The sequence below is a fragment of the Mesoplodon densirostris genome, chromosome 7, assembly GCF_025265405.1.
Source record: "Mesoplodon densirostris isolate mMesDen1 chromosome 7, mMesDen1 primary haplotype, whole genome shotgun sequence".
NCBI classification, from domain to species: Eukaryota; Metazoa; Chordata; class Mammalia; order Artiodactyla; family Ziphiidae; genus Mesoplodon; species Mesoplodon densirostris.
The window spans coordinates 72,909,199-72,923,217 of NC_082667.1; the positions used below are offsets into that span (position 1 = coordinate 72,909,199).

The 14,019-nt window shown below is 50.2% G+C and overlaps 1 protein-coding gene across 1 annotated transcript in view; it reads right to left on the reverse strand.

Moving 5' to 3' along the window:
- Positions 1 to 2,043: 2,043 nt before the first annotated feature.
- The window catches only part of USH1C (USH1 protein network component harmonin), a 51,316-nt gene continuing 39,340 nt past the window's right edge, over positions 2,044 to 14,019 (reverse strand). Inside the window, exons 21-27 of the mRNA XM_060103956.1 lie at positions 8,615 to 8,656; positions 7,981 to 8,034; positions 7,548 to 7,647; positions 4,635 to 4,741; positions 4,178 to 4,180; positions 3,213 to 3,268; positions 2,044 to 2,116 (exon numbers count right to left, since the gene is read on the reverse strand). Of these exons, the coding sequence (XP_059959939.1) occupies positions 2,044 to 2,116; positions 3,213 to 3,268; positions 4,178 to 4,180; positions 4,635 to 4,741; positions 7,548 to 7,647; positions 7,981 to 8,034; positions 8,615 to 8,656 (435 nt within the window). The remainder of the gene's footprint in view (positions 2,117 to 3,212; positions 3,269 to 4,177; positions 4,181 to 4,634; positions 4,742 to 7,547; positions 7,648 to 7,980; positions 8,035 to 8,614; positions 8,657 to 14,019) is intronic.

Genomic DNA, 14,019 nt, shown 5'->3' on the forward strand with positions numbered 1-14,019 from the left:
CATGGGTGGAGTGGACCTCCTGCAGCTCCCTTGCTTACATCCTGTCTTGGTGACCTCAGGAAAAACAGCTGTAACTGTGCTGTCTGTGAGAGAAACTGGGGCACCACACCCTGAGGTGACCCTCTGGGGCTCCAGCTGTCAGCTGCACTTTCTGAAACTGAGTAAAGTCCCTGCCACATGGACTTCATTTTTTGCTTCATGTCCTTCTGCTGAGAAGACACTGAATAGCCCAGCCTGTCTCCTGCTGCCCTAGCTCCCCTGCTCCAAGGCAGCCCCTGGCTGTTTGATCACGTCCTTCATGTCAGTCCCAGATCCCAGCAATGGGATCTGTTTCTCACTCTTGAATAGGGGCCAAAACTTCACGATTTTGAATTTGACAGCTTGAATCTGCTGCCCAAATCCACTCACTCCCATAAGCTGGAAAAGAAGTCTGTTTATTTTATTAATGAGTTCAGGGTAAGATTGTGGCATCAATCTTAGCAGCAATGAGAGCAGGAGAGAGAGGAGAGGGATGGAGAGGGATAGACCCAAGAGTCAGGCCCTAGCAGAGCTCAAGGGAGAAGTTTCCCAGATTCACAAAGCCAGAGGAACGACAGGAGAGTCTAGATCACAGGGGCCTCTTCAGAACAGCTAGCTGCTCCCTCCCTCCATGCTGGCCTTCAGAAGCGTGACCCGAAGTGTTCCTATGCAGCCCTACTTCAGAGCCAGAGGGAGTCTGCAGTCCCTGGGTGCTGGCTGTGGGTTTCCAGGGTGCCTGCAGGCTGCGGTGGCTCAGCTGGTTCCAGGCATGGTGTCCAGGAGGGTGGGTCCAGAGCTCACTGGCTTCTCGGGTGGGTTTGGTTTCTCCTCTGAACTTCAGAAGAAGGTCCTGTGGAGAAGAGGAACAAAGCAGGAGGGTGCAGGTCTTGTGGGTGCGCACTCAGCCGAGGGCAAGGCCGACGAAAGGGAGCACACCCTGCCCCTTGGAGGCACAAGGCCTTGCCGACCTCTGGATGCCCCTCTTGATGCAGGCCCCAAGCAGCCACACCCCAGCCATAGCCACGGCACACAGGAGGCCAGGGAGGGCGCAGAAGGGACACCTGGGATGAGGTAGGAGTGGACCAGAAGGCAAAGGCACTGAGGTCCCTCACAGAGCAGATGACAAGTGATAGAAGACAAAGGGCCACTGAGCCCATCCCAGAAGCCACGGCCACAGTTGGGAGCATGAGGCCCTAATATTTTGAGAAACTTGCAACAGAAAAGTCAACAAGTCCAGGCTTGGGTCTGCCCCAGATGCTGCCAGCTCTGGGCTTTAGGCCACACCAAATACCAGTTTCACGGCCACCTACCAGCTCTGTCCATGGGCACAGCCCTGTCACAGGGCAGGAAATACATCCCAAAGCTGGGCTCCATTGTGTCCCACAGATAGAGTCCAGAGTCAAGGGAGAGAGAAGGCACAGAGGACAGTTTGGTCTGAGCAGGGCTCAGCCACAGCAGGTCACAACAGGACATGGGCAACTCTGATAGGCCAATCCTGGTTCTTTGGACCAGCTTTAATTGCCTCTTAATTGCCCTGGCTCTGGCCAAGCATGGCGGCTTTGTGGAGGTCCCAGAGGGTGGGGCTGACAGGGAAGGGGAATCCCAGGCTGTGCTTCCTTTGGATTCTCCCAGCCCATCGTGCCTGGTTTGAGGCACTGCCGTGCCCAACTGAGAATGGCGCTCACTGCTCTATCCTGCTCATTGGGGTGCTATGTGGGACCCAGGGCAGATCCCAAGGGCTGTGGTGAGTCAGGACACCCAGGTCCCAAGCATGCCACACACTGGGCTCTGCTTGGCTTCCCTGAGCGGGAGGGCCTTTGAGTCCAACAGAATTCCAGCGTCACCAACAGCAGGCCCAGGTGGCACTTCAGGGATGGCGAATCCTCAGACACCAGCCCCAAGAACCTGCCGACAGCATGGGCAGCAGACAGCCATGACATGCAGCATGGACAGACGGGGCCCTGCAGCCCGCCTGCCTATTCACCGCGGGGGTTGCCAGGCTCCAGCTGCAGGAGGAAACCGTGTCTAAGCATGGGAGCATTGTCTCCAAGGAGCTTTCGGCTGGGGGCTTTCGGCTGCAGAGGAGGGAAGAGAAGAGCTGCATACGCAGAGTGGAGCAGGAAACACAAAACAGGGCTTGGTTATTCCAGGCAGAGCTCCACCGGACCTCTCCCTTCACTTGGCTCCTGCCTCAGGTCCCTGGGTTCCAGAATTAGTTGCTACAAGACCTTGATTTCTCTAAGATGTACACAGGACTCAGCCTCTGCTGGGAGGGGGAGTGGGTAGGCACCATCATGACAGGCAAGCACAGGGGTGGGGAGGTGATGTGATGAAGCGAGGGTGGGGGACAGTAAGAGGCACACACAGAGGCACAGAGAGAGACAGGGGCAGAGACGGAAAGACAGAGAGAGAGAAAATGGATGCAGGGTGGCAAAGATGGAGAAGCAGGGACTCAGAGCCAGGGGTGGAGAGAGGCAAGAAAAGGAGAGGTAAGAGAAGAGGGAGAGAGATGAAGGGAAGAAGGATGCAGGGGAGAGGGATGGATGGGAGAGAGACTGACAGGAAGGAAGGGGGAGCAGGAGGGAGGGGAAGGACACAGAGAGAGAGAGAGAGAGAGAGAGAGAGAGAGACCCACACAGATACAGAGACAGGAATGAAACAGACATAGGGAGAGACAGACCATACAGGGAATTGCAGAGAAAGACAGAGACTGGGCCAAGGAAAGCCTGCAGGATGGGGCCAAAGCCTATGGTCCTGGCTCCATGAGGGAAAGCAGCTACGTAGCAGGAAGACCCTCCAGAGAGCAAAAGACACAGAAGTCTTTAAACTAGCTGGTGATGGGGCAGGAGATGAAGTTCTGAGTGGGGAATCAGAAATCTGAGGCTCTGTCCCAACTTCACTGTTTACTTGGCCTGAGACCTTGAATCTCTCTGGGCTTCAGTCTTCCACATGGAAAGAAGCATCTGGACAAGACCGACTTGGAGGCGGCTCTGGCAATGCTTGAGGACAGTGACTTAGTTCTAGGCTTGCTCTAGCCTGGGAGCTTTCCAGGATCAATTACTACTAGACTTTGCGTGCTTGGGACATTCCATTAGGCTGGATGAAGACTGGGGCTGGGCTGGGAGAAAGTGGCCAAGACCCCGGAGGAGGAGGAGGGAGAGGAGGTAGGGGGCCAGGCACCTGCACACACTTACAGCTCATCGTCATACTCCTTGGGGGGACAGACGGCAACAACAAGGTCGATCCAGTCCTGTGGGGAGAAGCCATGTGACTCTGAGGCATGCTCAGCGGTCAGTGGCATGTCTGCCCCTGACACTCCATTCCCATGCCTGGGCACCATGGCCCAGGATCAGCCGGCTGGGGCCTTCTTCCCATGGCGGGGCAGGGGGGTGGGCCCAGGTGGGGCTGGAGGTCCTCCTGGTGGGGAAGGGCCTCACTGTGCAATCCCATAGTCTGGGGAAGCTTCCAGACTCTGAGGTTTCAGAACCACAGAAGCCAGGGTTGCCAGGTCCTTGAACGACACCAAGTTCCCAAATGCTGATCTGCAGACCCTGGCCAGGCATCAACCTCAGAATCACTTGGGGAATTCCTTAAAATTCTAGATTCATGGACTTGGTGCCTGGAAATCTGAGGTTAGGTCCTGGGAAACGGTATTTTTAACAAAGTCCCTAGGTCATTCTGATGCACAGCCAATTGGGGAATTTCAGGCCTAGCTTTCTGCTCCTAACATTTGAATCCCCTCAATGGCATCACTGCCATCCTTAGCTTGTCCATCATTGTCCATCCTTGGCTTGGGTGGATCCAATAAAAATTTTGTGAACTATCACTAGGCCCCTCTACCATGCAATAGCTCCTAATATTGAACTGAAATCTCTCCTCAGGACCTCCCTCCATCCAATCCAATTCTGCCCTCAAGATCACAGAAAACTTTCATTCCCTCTACCCTAATGCAGCACTTGAGATAGTTAAAGACAGTCATCATGTTACCCGTGAGTCTTCTCTTCTCCACATCCCTTCATGTGGGTCCCAGGCCCATCTGGTCAGCATCCTCGGCACTGAACTTAATACCTCAGGCTCGGCTGCCTGCATACAGTTGCACAGGTTGTGCATTGCACAACATGAGCGAGCACCATTCACACTGTAGTCTGTAGGAGGGCACCCCCTCGGATTGTGCAGTGCACAGCCTGGGAGACCTTATGTGGTGGCCCTGACCCAGGTGGGTGTCTAATGAGCCAGAGCAAACTACCACCAGCCCCTCCTCCATTCTGGGCCCTCTACTTCTGTTAATGCTTTCAAGCACTCTCTTGATTCCTGTTTGGTGTGTACTTAGAGGAGACCTTAAGAGTTTTTCTTGGGTGGGTTGCCACATCTGGTCTTCTGGAGTCTATTTGTGCCGCTTGGTTTTTGGATTCAAGGTTGGAAACTGACTTTCTGAATTCTATCTTGTCAGATTAAGACCACTGGCTGGATAGGGTATATGAGTGTCACCCAAGAGTTACCTGGACCTTGGATATCGGCCCTGGGATGGGGCACCCTGACTGTAAGGCCTGGTTGCAGAGGCCAGGGTTTGAGGCAGGCAGGCAAGGGAGGGAAAAAGGGAGGGGGATTGTTCTTACCCCTTGATTCCAGGCCTTCTGTAGGGCAGCCTCAGCCTCAGCCAGGGTGTAGTCCGTCACTATCTTGCCATTGATGGCCATGACCTCATCCCCTTTCACAATGCCACCTGCAGGAAGATAAGGCTGACTGACCAACTGGGCTGTATATGGAAAACGGGGAGTGACTGTAGGGCTGCAGAAGGGGCCTGACTTGGATTCTGAAAGCTCATATGGGCTCAGAAAGCACAAGGGGAAACAGTCGACCAGGTTGCTCAAAGGGCACTTCCTTCCCACCTCATCCACACACCCTCACCCCAGCTCAGTAGAATCGGGACACCAGTGATGAATTATTGCCACCCCAGCTTTTGTATGGGCCTCTGACTGCAGAGGGAAGCAGACCTGCATTTCCAGGGAGGCTACCAGAAACACAAGCTAGTTCTATGAGCTGTCCCTCTCTGTGCTCTAGCCATGTTGGTCAGCTTTAGGTCCCTGAGCAGACTGAGCTCTTTCCTGCCTCAGAGCTTTCACATGCTGTTCCATCTGGTGCACTTGCCCTTGCTCTCTTTCCCTCTTCTTCCAAGTCTGAGATAAAACTCTGAGAGGTCTTCTCTGATGGCCCACTCAATCTCAAGTAGAACTTTCCTATTATTCTATTAAAGTATCCTGGTCTTTTTCTGCACAGCATTTTTCACAATTTGTAACCATATATCTATTTATTGACTGGTGGTCCCTCCTACCAGACTGTCAGCTCCATAAGGGCAGGGGTTGTCTTTTTAGTTCACCACTATATCTCCAGCACTTAATAAAATACCTAGCACAAAATAGGAATTCAATAGATATTTCTTGAATAAATGAGTGACGTTGAAGGTGTTCCTGGATAAGCGGACCTGTGATCTAATAAGTAGTTTGAGAAAAGCTGACGTTATAAGTTTAAACAGAGCTACTCACTGCAGGACTTGTCAGAACCTTGAATATGCTAATATGCCTTGTGGCTCTCCGAGAAGTAGGTCTAACATACATCTTCAACTTCAGAACCCTTTCTTATTTATTTTTTTTTAAGCAATTTCTCCCAGTTCTGGTGTCCACAGAACATTCTGTGCTATGCTGAAATAGTTTACTCAGGAGCCTTGCAGGCATGAAGGTCCACAGGATTATGATGTGTGTTGCTGAAGATGGTGGCTAGGGTGGCTTAAAACACATGTGCTCCTGGAGAACTTTCACCAGCTGCTTGTATGTCCAAAGTAGTGTGGAACCGAACTGTAGACAGCAGTTTCCTCTGGACAGTGGGCCTGGGGAGAGGTAGCTTCCACATTTTCACTTTGTACAAACCCAAGATGCAGCCTCAGGGCCAATAAGGCAGTGGTTGGGCTGGGCCTTTGTAAGGTGGGGAGGGCCCAGGAAGCCACCCATCCATCCTGGTCCTCTTTCCCTGCTAGACATGGCAGACAGGTGGGGCCAGCATCAACCCTTCCCTCAGCTGGCGCAGGAAATGAGGACAGAGGTGGAGCGCATTGGCCAGGTGGGCAGCGGTGGGCCATGGCAGCTGCCTAGCTGAGCAGGCCCCCCTTCTATGGCGGAAATGAAGGCTCAAGTGCGGCTGTGAGGGGCCGAGGTCACCAAGGCCCCGGGTGGCAGAGCTGGACTCGCCCTAGCAACCCACAGAAGCCTGGCTGCCAGTGTGCCCAGGTGACTGCCATCCCTCCACCTCCTGCCTCAGGCCCACACCCACCCTTCATCCTACCACCTTGGCTTGTGGGAGAAACTCCAGCCTAGCGTTGCAGAGAAGGGATCTGACTCCGGGATTCCCTGCTCTGGCCTGCAAAGGTGAGGGGCTCCTCCTTCAAGGGCACCTATTCCTCCACAAAGGACTCAGGAGTACTGAAAAGCTGCCCAGACTTGGAAGAAGAAATCACTAACGGTGGAGTTTCAGACACTGTCAGGTGAATGGGTTGATTGTTTGAGACACAAGTCTGTGCTGGGTCCACAAAGGCTTCACTCATCAGCAGGGGTGTTTTGGTCGGTAAGGGGATCAAGGCAAAGCAAGAAGATCATGCCACAGGAGAGACACAGGGTGGGAGGGGGCCCCTGCCCCGCTGGGAGGGGGCAGGGCTGCAGAAGGTCCCAAGCAGGGGTGGCACTTGTGCTGGGCAGTAAAGCGAATGACCAAACTGCTTGGGTTCAAGCCCTGCCTCCATCCCTTACTGGCTGTGGGTCCTGAACAAGTATTATACTTAACCTTTCTGTGCCTCAGTTTCCTAAGATGTGAAATGAGAGTGATAACGGTATCTACTGTAAGAATTAAATGAGTTAATACACATGATTACTCAGACACAGGTTATGTGCAGGTGCTTAGAATAACATCTGGCACGAGGTGAGTTCTTGACAGATGTTGGCTCTTATCATTATGAAAAGGACAGGTAACGTTTTGATGGTTTCTCTCTTGCCTTTACTTGTGCTGTCCTCTCTGCCTGGAAAGCTCTTTCCCTCCTTTGCAAGGCTAGCATCAACTTATCTTTAAAGGTTCAGCTCAGTATCACCCTTGTAGGGAACGCTCCCAGCAGCCCTCTTTCCCTTGATAGGTCAGGGGCCTCAGGGTTCCCACAGTGTCCCTCCACCCTCTCAGTCCTCTGCCAGCCCACAGCAGACCACACTGTTATCGTCAGCACCTGGCAATTCTGAGGATGTTTTCACCACTAGATGGGGAGCCCCCAGAGGGCAAAGTGGTGTCTGGTTTGCTGTGTGCCTGCAGGTCCTGGCACTGTCATATGCCTGCAGGTAACATGTGGGACTGATGCATGAGTGGGCGGATCCAGGTGGGAGGGCATTCCTGAGAATGGTCAGCCCACTCCCAGAAGGCTGCTGTTTGCTTTCCTGGAGGATCCTGTATAACCATCGCACCATCCCCAAACTGGGGCATGGCTGGTCCCCACTCACCGTGCCGCTCAGCGGCTCCGCCCTCATAAACAGCCGAGACGACCACCTTCCCGATCGGGGAGTCCACACCGCCTTCCAGGGCCAGGTCTAAGGCTCCCTCCTGGTGAGAAGAAAACGGGCCTTTGGAGCCAAGCAGACAACAGGTTGTGGGCACCTGGGCACCCAGGAGCCTCTTGTCAGGGCCACAGACAGGGCGGGAGAAGCCATGCGGCAATGGCAGTGCTGTCGGGGAGGAAATGGGGCATGGATGCCAAGCGGGGCCTGGGGGTGTGGTCCTACAATAGCAAGGGGTGTTCCTAGGGGAAAGAGGAGAGTGGGGATCTGAGGGGTCCCCCAGGAGTCACCTTGAGAGTAGGAGAAACAAGGGACCAAGATGGGAGGGGGCAGGGACAAAGAAGCGTGGTCCCCGCCTGACCTCCATGTGCCCGGGTACCTTCTTAATGCGCAGGAGCCGGACATCCTTTCCTACGATCTGCTCCGGGGTGAACTAGAGGGAAAAGACAGTGGAGATGAAGGATGCCTGAAGGATGCAGGTGGGGGCAGGGGTGGGAGGTAAAGCCACGCACCTGTGGGACATTGGGTCCCACAGAACACATGGTCAAGGGGACCTTGCACAGCCTCATCCCCATGTCTTCAGCTGGAGGTCCCAGGTCCCATGGGGGCCCCATGGACACACACACACACACACACACATACACACACACACACAGATCGTTTTTCCCTGGGATTATCGTGAGGACTGGGCGAGAGCATGCCTTGTAAATACACAGCACAGTGTCTGGTATGTAGTTAGTGCTCAGCAAGTGTAACTGTTGTTGTAAACCACACACACACACACACACACACACACACACACACACACACACACACACACGAGTTCACAATGGAATGCTGTTTGAAAGGAGCCTACACAGGGAAGAGCAGCTGGGGCCTCCTTGGGGCTGTTCGCATGCCCTGCCTCAACCCCGGGGCCCTCAGAACCCACACTGCACCAGCACCAAACACACCGTAATCCCCCACCCCCCACTCCTGGGCTTACTCCCCAGGGGAGGAGAGCTCTCTCTCACCATGGAGTAGGGGTCAAAGCCTTCCTCGTATTTCCGGAAATCCTGGAAGCAAAGGGAGGGTGTTAGGGCTTCAGAGCAGAGGCCCTTGAGAGTCACTGCAGGAAAGAAGCTTAGGGCGGAGGAAGACGGTGAATGGCTAGGAGGTAGGGGAGAGAGTGGCGGGGTGAGGGGGCAGCTGTGGACTGCAGGGGGGATTCGGGGAGGAGACTGGCATCCCTGACAGCCAGAGCACCCCTGCCCGGGAGAAGCGGGAAGCTACGGGAAGCACTTGAAGGACCCTGGTCCTGGACCCTGCACTGTTCCAGAGGGGTGGGCATCTGTGGCTGGCAGGGGCACCTGCTGACATCTAGGTGGTCTGGGCAGCCTTGCTGAAGGTCTCATTGCCCACAGCTTCAGGTTTTTTAGGCCCTTTCTCAGTTCCTCCAAGTGCCCACCTGAGGCCAGGTCCAGGCTCTGGGGGTGAAGCCCAGCTTTTCTCCACCCAGTGCTCTGACCCCAAAGAAGGACAATACTGCTCAGGAGTCTCCATGGGGACACCAGTCACAACATGATGGGCATGGGGAAGGGACATCAGGCACCCAGAGGAAAAGGAGGGCTGTCTGTGCTTGCCCAGCGCCTGCACTGTTCTTAACGTAATGCTTATCTAGAAGGTAAGGCTCCCCCCAGAACCTAGCCAGGGGAGGAGGAGGGGGACGCTCAGCTCTGGGGACCTGGCTTGATGGGAGCTGTGGGAACAATATCCCCAACAATATGCCCTTCTCACCAAGCGAGGTGGTGAGAAGGGAGAAGGGGGAGCAGAGTGGGAAAAGCACTGTCTTCCCAGGAGTCACACACAGAGAGCAGGAGCCCGGGGTCCATGGACTGAGGGGCCAGGCATGCTAAGCCTGAGGGCAGCAAAGCCTCAGTTAGTCCCCATGGGAAGGTGGGAGCAAAGGAGAAGCCCTGTGACAGGTGCCCATGCAGCCTTGCTGGACTGAGTGGAGTCACCCGCCAGCATACAGTCACCTGGGCCACACCAAGTGTCCCCTGGGGCCTGTGGTTGGCATCACGGGGAGGTCACAGCCTCCTCTATGCCCAGCATGCAGCAACCAAGCTCTGGGCTCAAGACGGGGGCCAGATATCAGCAGACGGATCCCTGGGCATCTGCCAGCCCTGCCTCCTCACTCGCCTTCATCTCCCGGGCTCAACCCGGAAAAGCCTGGGAGTCTCCAGCCTGGTCCAGCTCTGAGGCCACCCCCAGGTCGGTGTGTGGGTGTCAGGGCAGCAGACAGAGGAAGGGATGCAGCAAATCCACGGGCAAGGGGAGTCATTAGGCAGGATGTGGAGTCAATTCTCTTTCACGGAGAGAACCCTGCCTACCCCTGGTTGTGTCTTCTGGAAAAGTGAGCAGGGCTGGCTATAGGCCTCCCTCTCTCCTTCCCTTTGAGAATCTGCTCTCAGTGACAGGCCAGATGGCAAGGACTTGTGTCTTATGTGAATTTAGATTAGAGACCTATAAGCCACTATCGCGGGTCGGCCCTTGAAGAGCGAGTCCAGCCCTTCGTCCAACAGATGGAGACACTGGGACCCAGAGAGGTGACATTCATGCTCAAGTCACCCCATCAGTGGGCAGTGAGGTGAAGGTCTGACTCCCAGTCTGGGCCCTTGGATTCCTCACCTTCCTGCCTCTCTCTCCTCAAGACCTATTTATGCCTTGAATAACAAAACCCTTAAATGTCTATTTAATCCTGAGAGGCAGGATGGCGTAGGATTTAGGAGCCCAACTATGGAGGCTGACCTCCTGGGTCAAATTCAAACCCAGGGTCTGACACTAGCTGTGCCATCAAGGGCATGATTCCTAATCTCTCTGCATTGGTTTCTCATCTATAAAATGGGGGTGATAAAAACACTTACCTCCTAGGTTCTGGTAAAGATTAAAAGAATTAAAGTACATAAAGTATTTAGAAACAGTGCTTGTCCAGAAGGGAGTGGCATGATATACTTAAAGTGATGAAAGGGAAGAACCTACAATCAAGATTACTCTACTCGGCAAGGATCTCATTCAGCTTCGAAGGAGAAATCAAAAGCTTTACAGACAAGCAAAAGCTAAGAGAATTCAGCACCACAAACCAGCTCTACAACAAATGCTGAAGGAACTTCTGTAAGTGGGAAACACAAGAGAAGAAAAGGACCTACAAAAACAAACCCAAAACAATTAAGAAAATGGTAATAGGAACATACATATCGATAATTACCTTAAACGTGAATGGATTAAATACTCCAACCAAAAGACACAGGCTTGCTGAGTGGATACAAAAACAAGACCCATATATATGCTGTCTACAAGAGACCCACTTCAGACCTAGGGACACACACAGACTGAAAGTAAGGGGATGGAAAAAGATATTCCATGCAAAACAAAAGAAAGCTGGAGTAGCAATACTCATATCAGATAAAATAGACTTTAAAATAAAGAATGTTATAAGAGACAAGGAAGGACACTATATAATGATCAAGGGATCAATCCAAGAAGAAGATATAGCAATTATAAATATATATGCACCCAACATAGGAGCACCTCAATACATAAGGCAACTGCTAACAGCCATAAAAGAGGAAATCAATAGTAACACAATAATAGTGGGGGACTTTAACACCTCACTTACACCAATGGACAGGTCATCCAAAATGAAAATAAATAAGGAAACAGAAGCTTTAAATGACACAATAGACCAGATAGATTTAATTGATATTTATAGGACATTCCATCCAAAAACAGCAGATTACATTTTCTTCTCAAGTGCGCACAGAACATTCTCCAGGATTGATCACATCTTGGGTCACAAATCAAGCCTCAGTAAATTTAAGAAAATTGAAATCATATCAAGCATCTTTTCTGGCCACAACACTCTGAGATTAGAAATGAATTACAGGGGAAAAAAGGTAAAAAACACAAACACATGGAGGCTAAATAGTACGTTACTAAATAACCAAGAGATCATTGAAGAAATCAAAGAGGAAATCAAAAAATATCTAGAGACAAATGACAATGAAAACACGATGATCCAACACCTATGGGATGCAGCAAAAGCAGTTCTAAGAGGGAAGTTTATAGCTATACAAGCCTACCTCAAGAAACAAGAAAAATCTCAGATAAACACCTAACCTTACACCTAAAGGAACTAGAGAAAGAAGAACAAACAAAACCCAAAGTTAGCAGAAGGAGAGAAATCATAAAGATCAGAGCAGAAATAAATGAAATAGAAACAAAGAAAACAATAGCAAAGATCAAAAAAACTAAAAGCTGGTTCTTTGAGGAGATTAAAAAAATTGATAAACCATTAGCCAGACTCATCAAGAAAAAGAGGGAGAGGACTCAAATCAATAAAATTAGAAATGAAAAAGGAGAAGTTACAATGGACACTGCAGAAATACAAAGCATCCTAAGAGACTACTACAAGCAACTCTATGCCCACAAAATGGACAACCTGGAAGAAATGGACAAATTCTTAGAAAGGTATAACCTTCCAAGACTGAACCAGGAAGAAATAGAAAATATGAACAGGGCTTCCCTCGTGGCGCAGTGGTTGAGAGTCCGCCTGCCGATGCAGGGGACACGGGTCCGTGCCCCGGTCCGGGAAGATCCCACCTGCCACGGAGCGGCTGGGCCCGTGAGCCATGGCCACTGAGCCTTCGCATCTGGAGCCTGTGCTCCGCAATGGGAGAGGCCACAACAGTGAGAGGCCCGCGTACCACAAAAAAAAAAAAAAAAAAAGAGATTGAAAATATGAACAGACCAATCACAAGTAATGAAATTGAAACTGTGATTAAAAGTCTTCCAACAAGCAAAAGTCCAGGGCCAGATGGCTTCACAGGTGAATTCTATGAAACATTTACAGAAGAGCCGACACCCATCCTTCTCAAACTCTTCCAGAAAACTGCAGAGGAAGGAACACTCCGAAACTCATTCTGTGAGGCCACCATCACCCTGATAACCAAAACCAGACAAAGATACTACAAAAAAAGAAAATTACAGACCAATATCACTGATGAATATAGATGCAAAAATCCTCAACAAAATACTAGCAAACAGAATCCAACAACACATTAAAAGGATCATACACCATGATCAAGTGGGATTTATCCCAGGGAGGCAAGGATTCTTCAATATAAGCAAATCAATCAATGTGATACACCATATTAACAAACTGAAGAATAAAAACCATGTGATCATCTCAATAGATGGAGAAAAAGTTTTGACAAAATTCAACACCCATTGATGATAAAAACTCTCCAGAAAGTGGGCATAGAGGGAACCTACCTCAACATAATAAAGGCCATATATGACAAACCCACAGCAAACATCATTCTCAATGGTGAAAATCTGAGAGCATGTCCTCTAAGATCAGTAACAAGACAAGGACATCCACTCTCACCACTATTATTCAACATAGTTTTGGAAGTCCTAGCCACAGCAATCAGAGAAGAAAAAGAAATAAAAGGAATACAAATTGGAAAAGAAGAAGTAAAACTGTCACTGTTTGCAGATGACATGATACTATACATAGAGAATCCTAAAAATGCCACCAGAAAACTACTAGAGCTAATCAATGAATTTGGTAACGTTGCAGGATCCAAAATTAATGCATAGAAATCTCTTGCATTCCTATACACTAATGATGAAAAATCTGAAAGAGAAATTAAGGAAACACTCCTATTTACCACTGCAACAAAGAGAATAAAATACCTAGGAAGAAACCTACATAGGAGACAAAAGACCTGTATGCAGAAAACTATAAGACACTGATGAAAGTAAAGATGATACCAGCAGATGGAGAGATATACCATGTTCTTGGATTGGAAGAATCAATATTGGGAAAAGGACTATACTACCCAAAGCAATCTACAGATTCAATGCAATCCCTATCAAATTACCAATGGCATTTTTTATGGAACTAGAACAAAAAATCTTAAAATTTGTATGAAGACACAAAAGACCCCGAATAGGAAAAGCAGTCTTGAGGGAAAAAAATGGAGCTGGAGGAATCAGACTCCCTGACTTCAGACTATCCTACAAAGCTACAGTAATCAAGACAATGTGGTACTGGGACAAAAACAGAAACATAGATCAATGGAACAAGATAGAAAGCCCAGAGAAAAACCCACGCACCTATGGTCAACTTATCTATGACACAGGAGGCAAGGATATACAATGGAGAAAAGACAGTCTCTTAATAAGTGGTGCTGGGAAAACTGGATAGCTACATGTAAAAGAATGAAATTAGAACATTCCCTGACACCATATACAAAAATAAACTCAAAATGGATTAAAGACCTAAATGTAAGACAGGACACTATAAAACTCTTAGAGGAAAACATTGGAAGAACACCCTTTGACATAAATCACAGCAAAATCTTTTTTGATC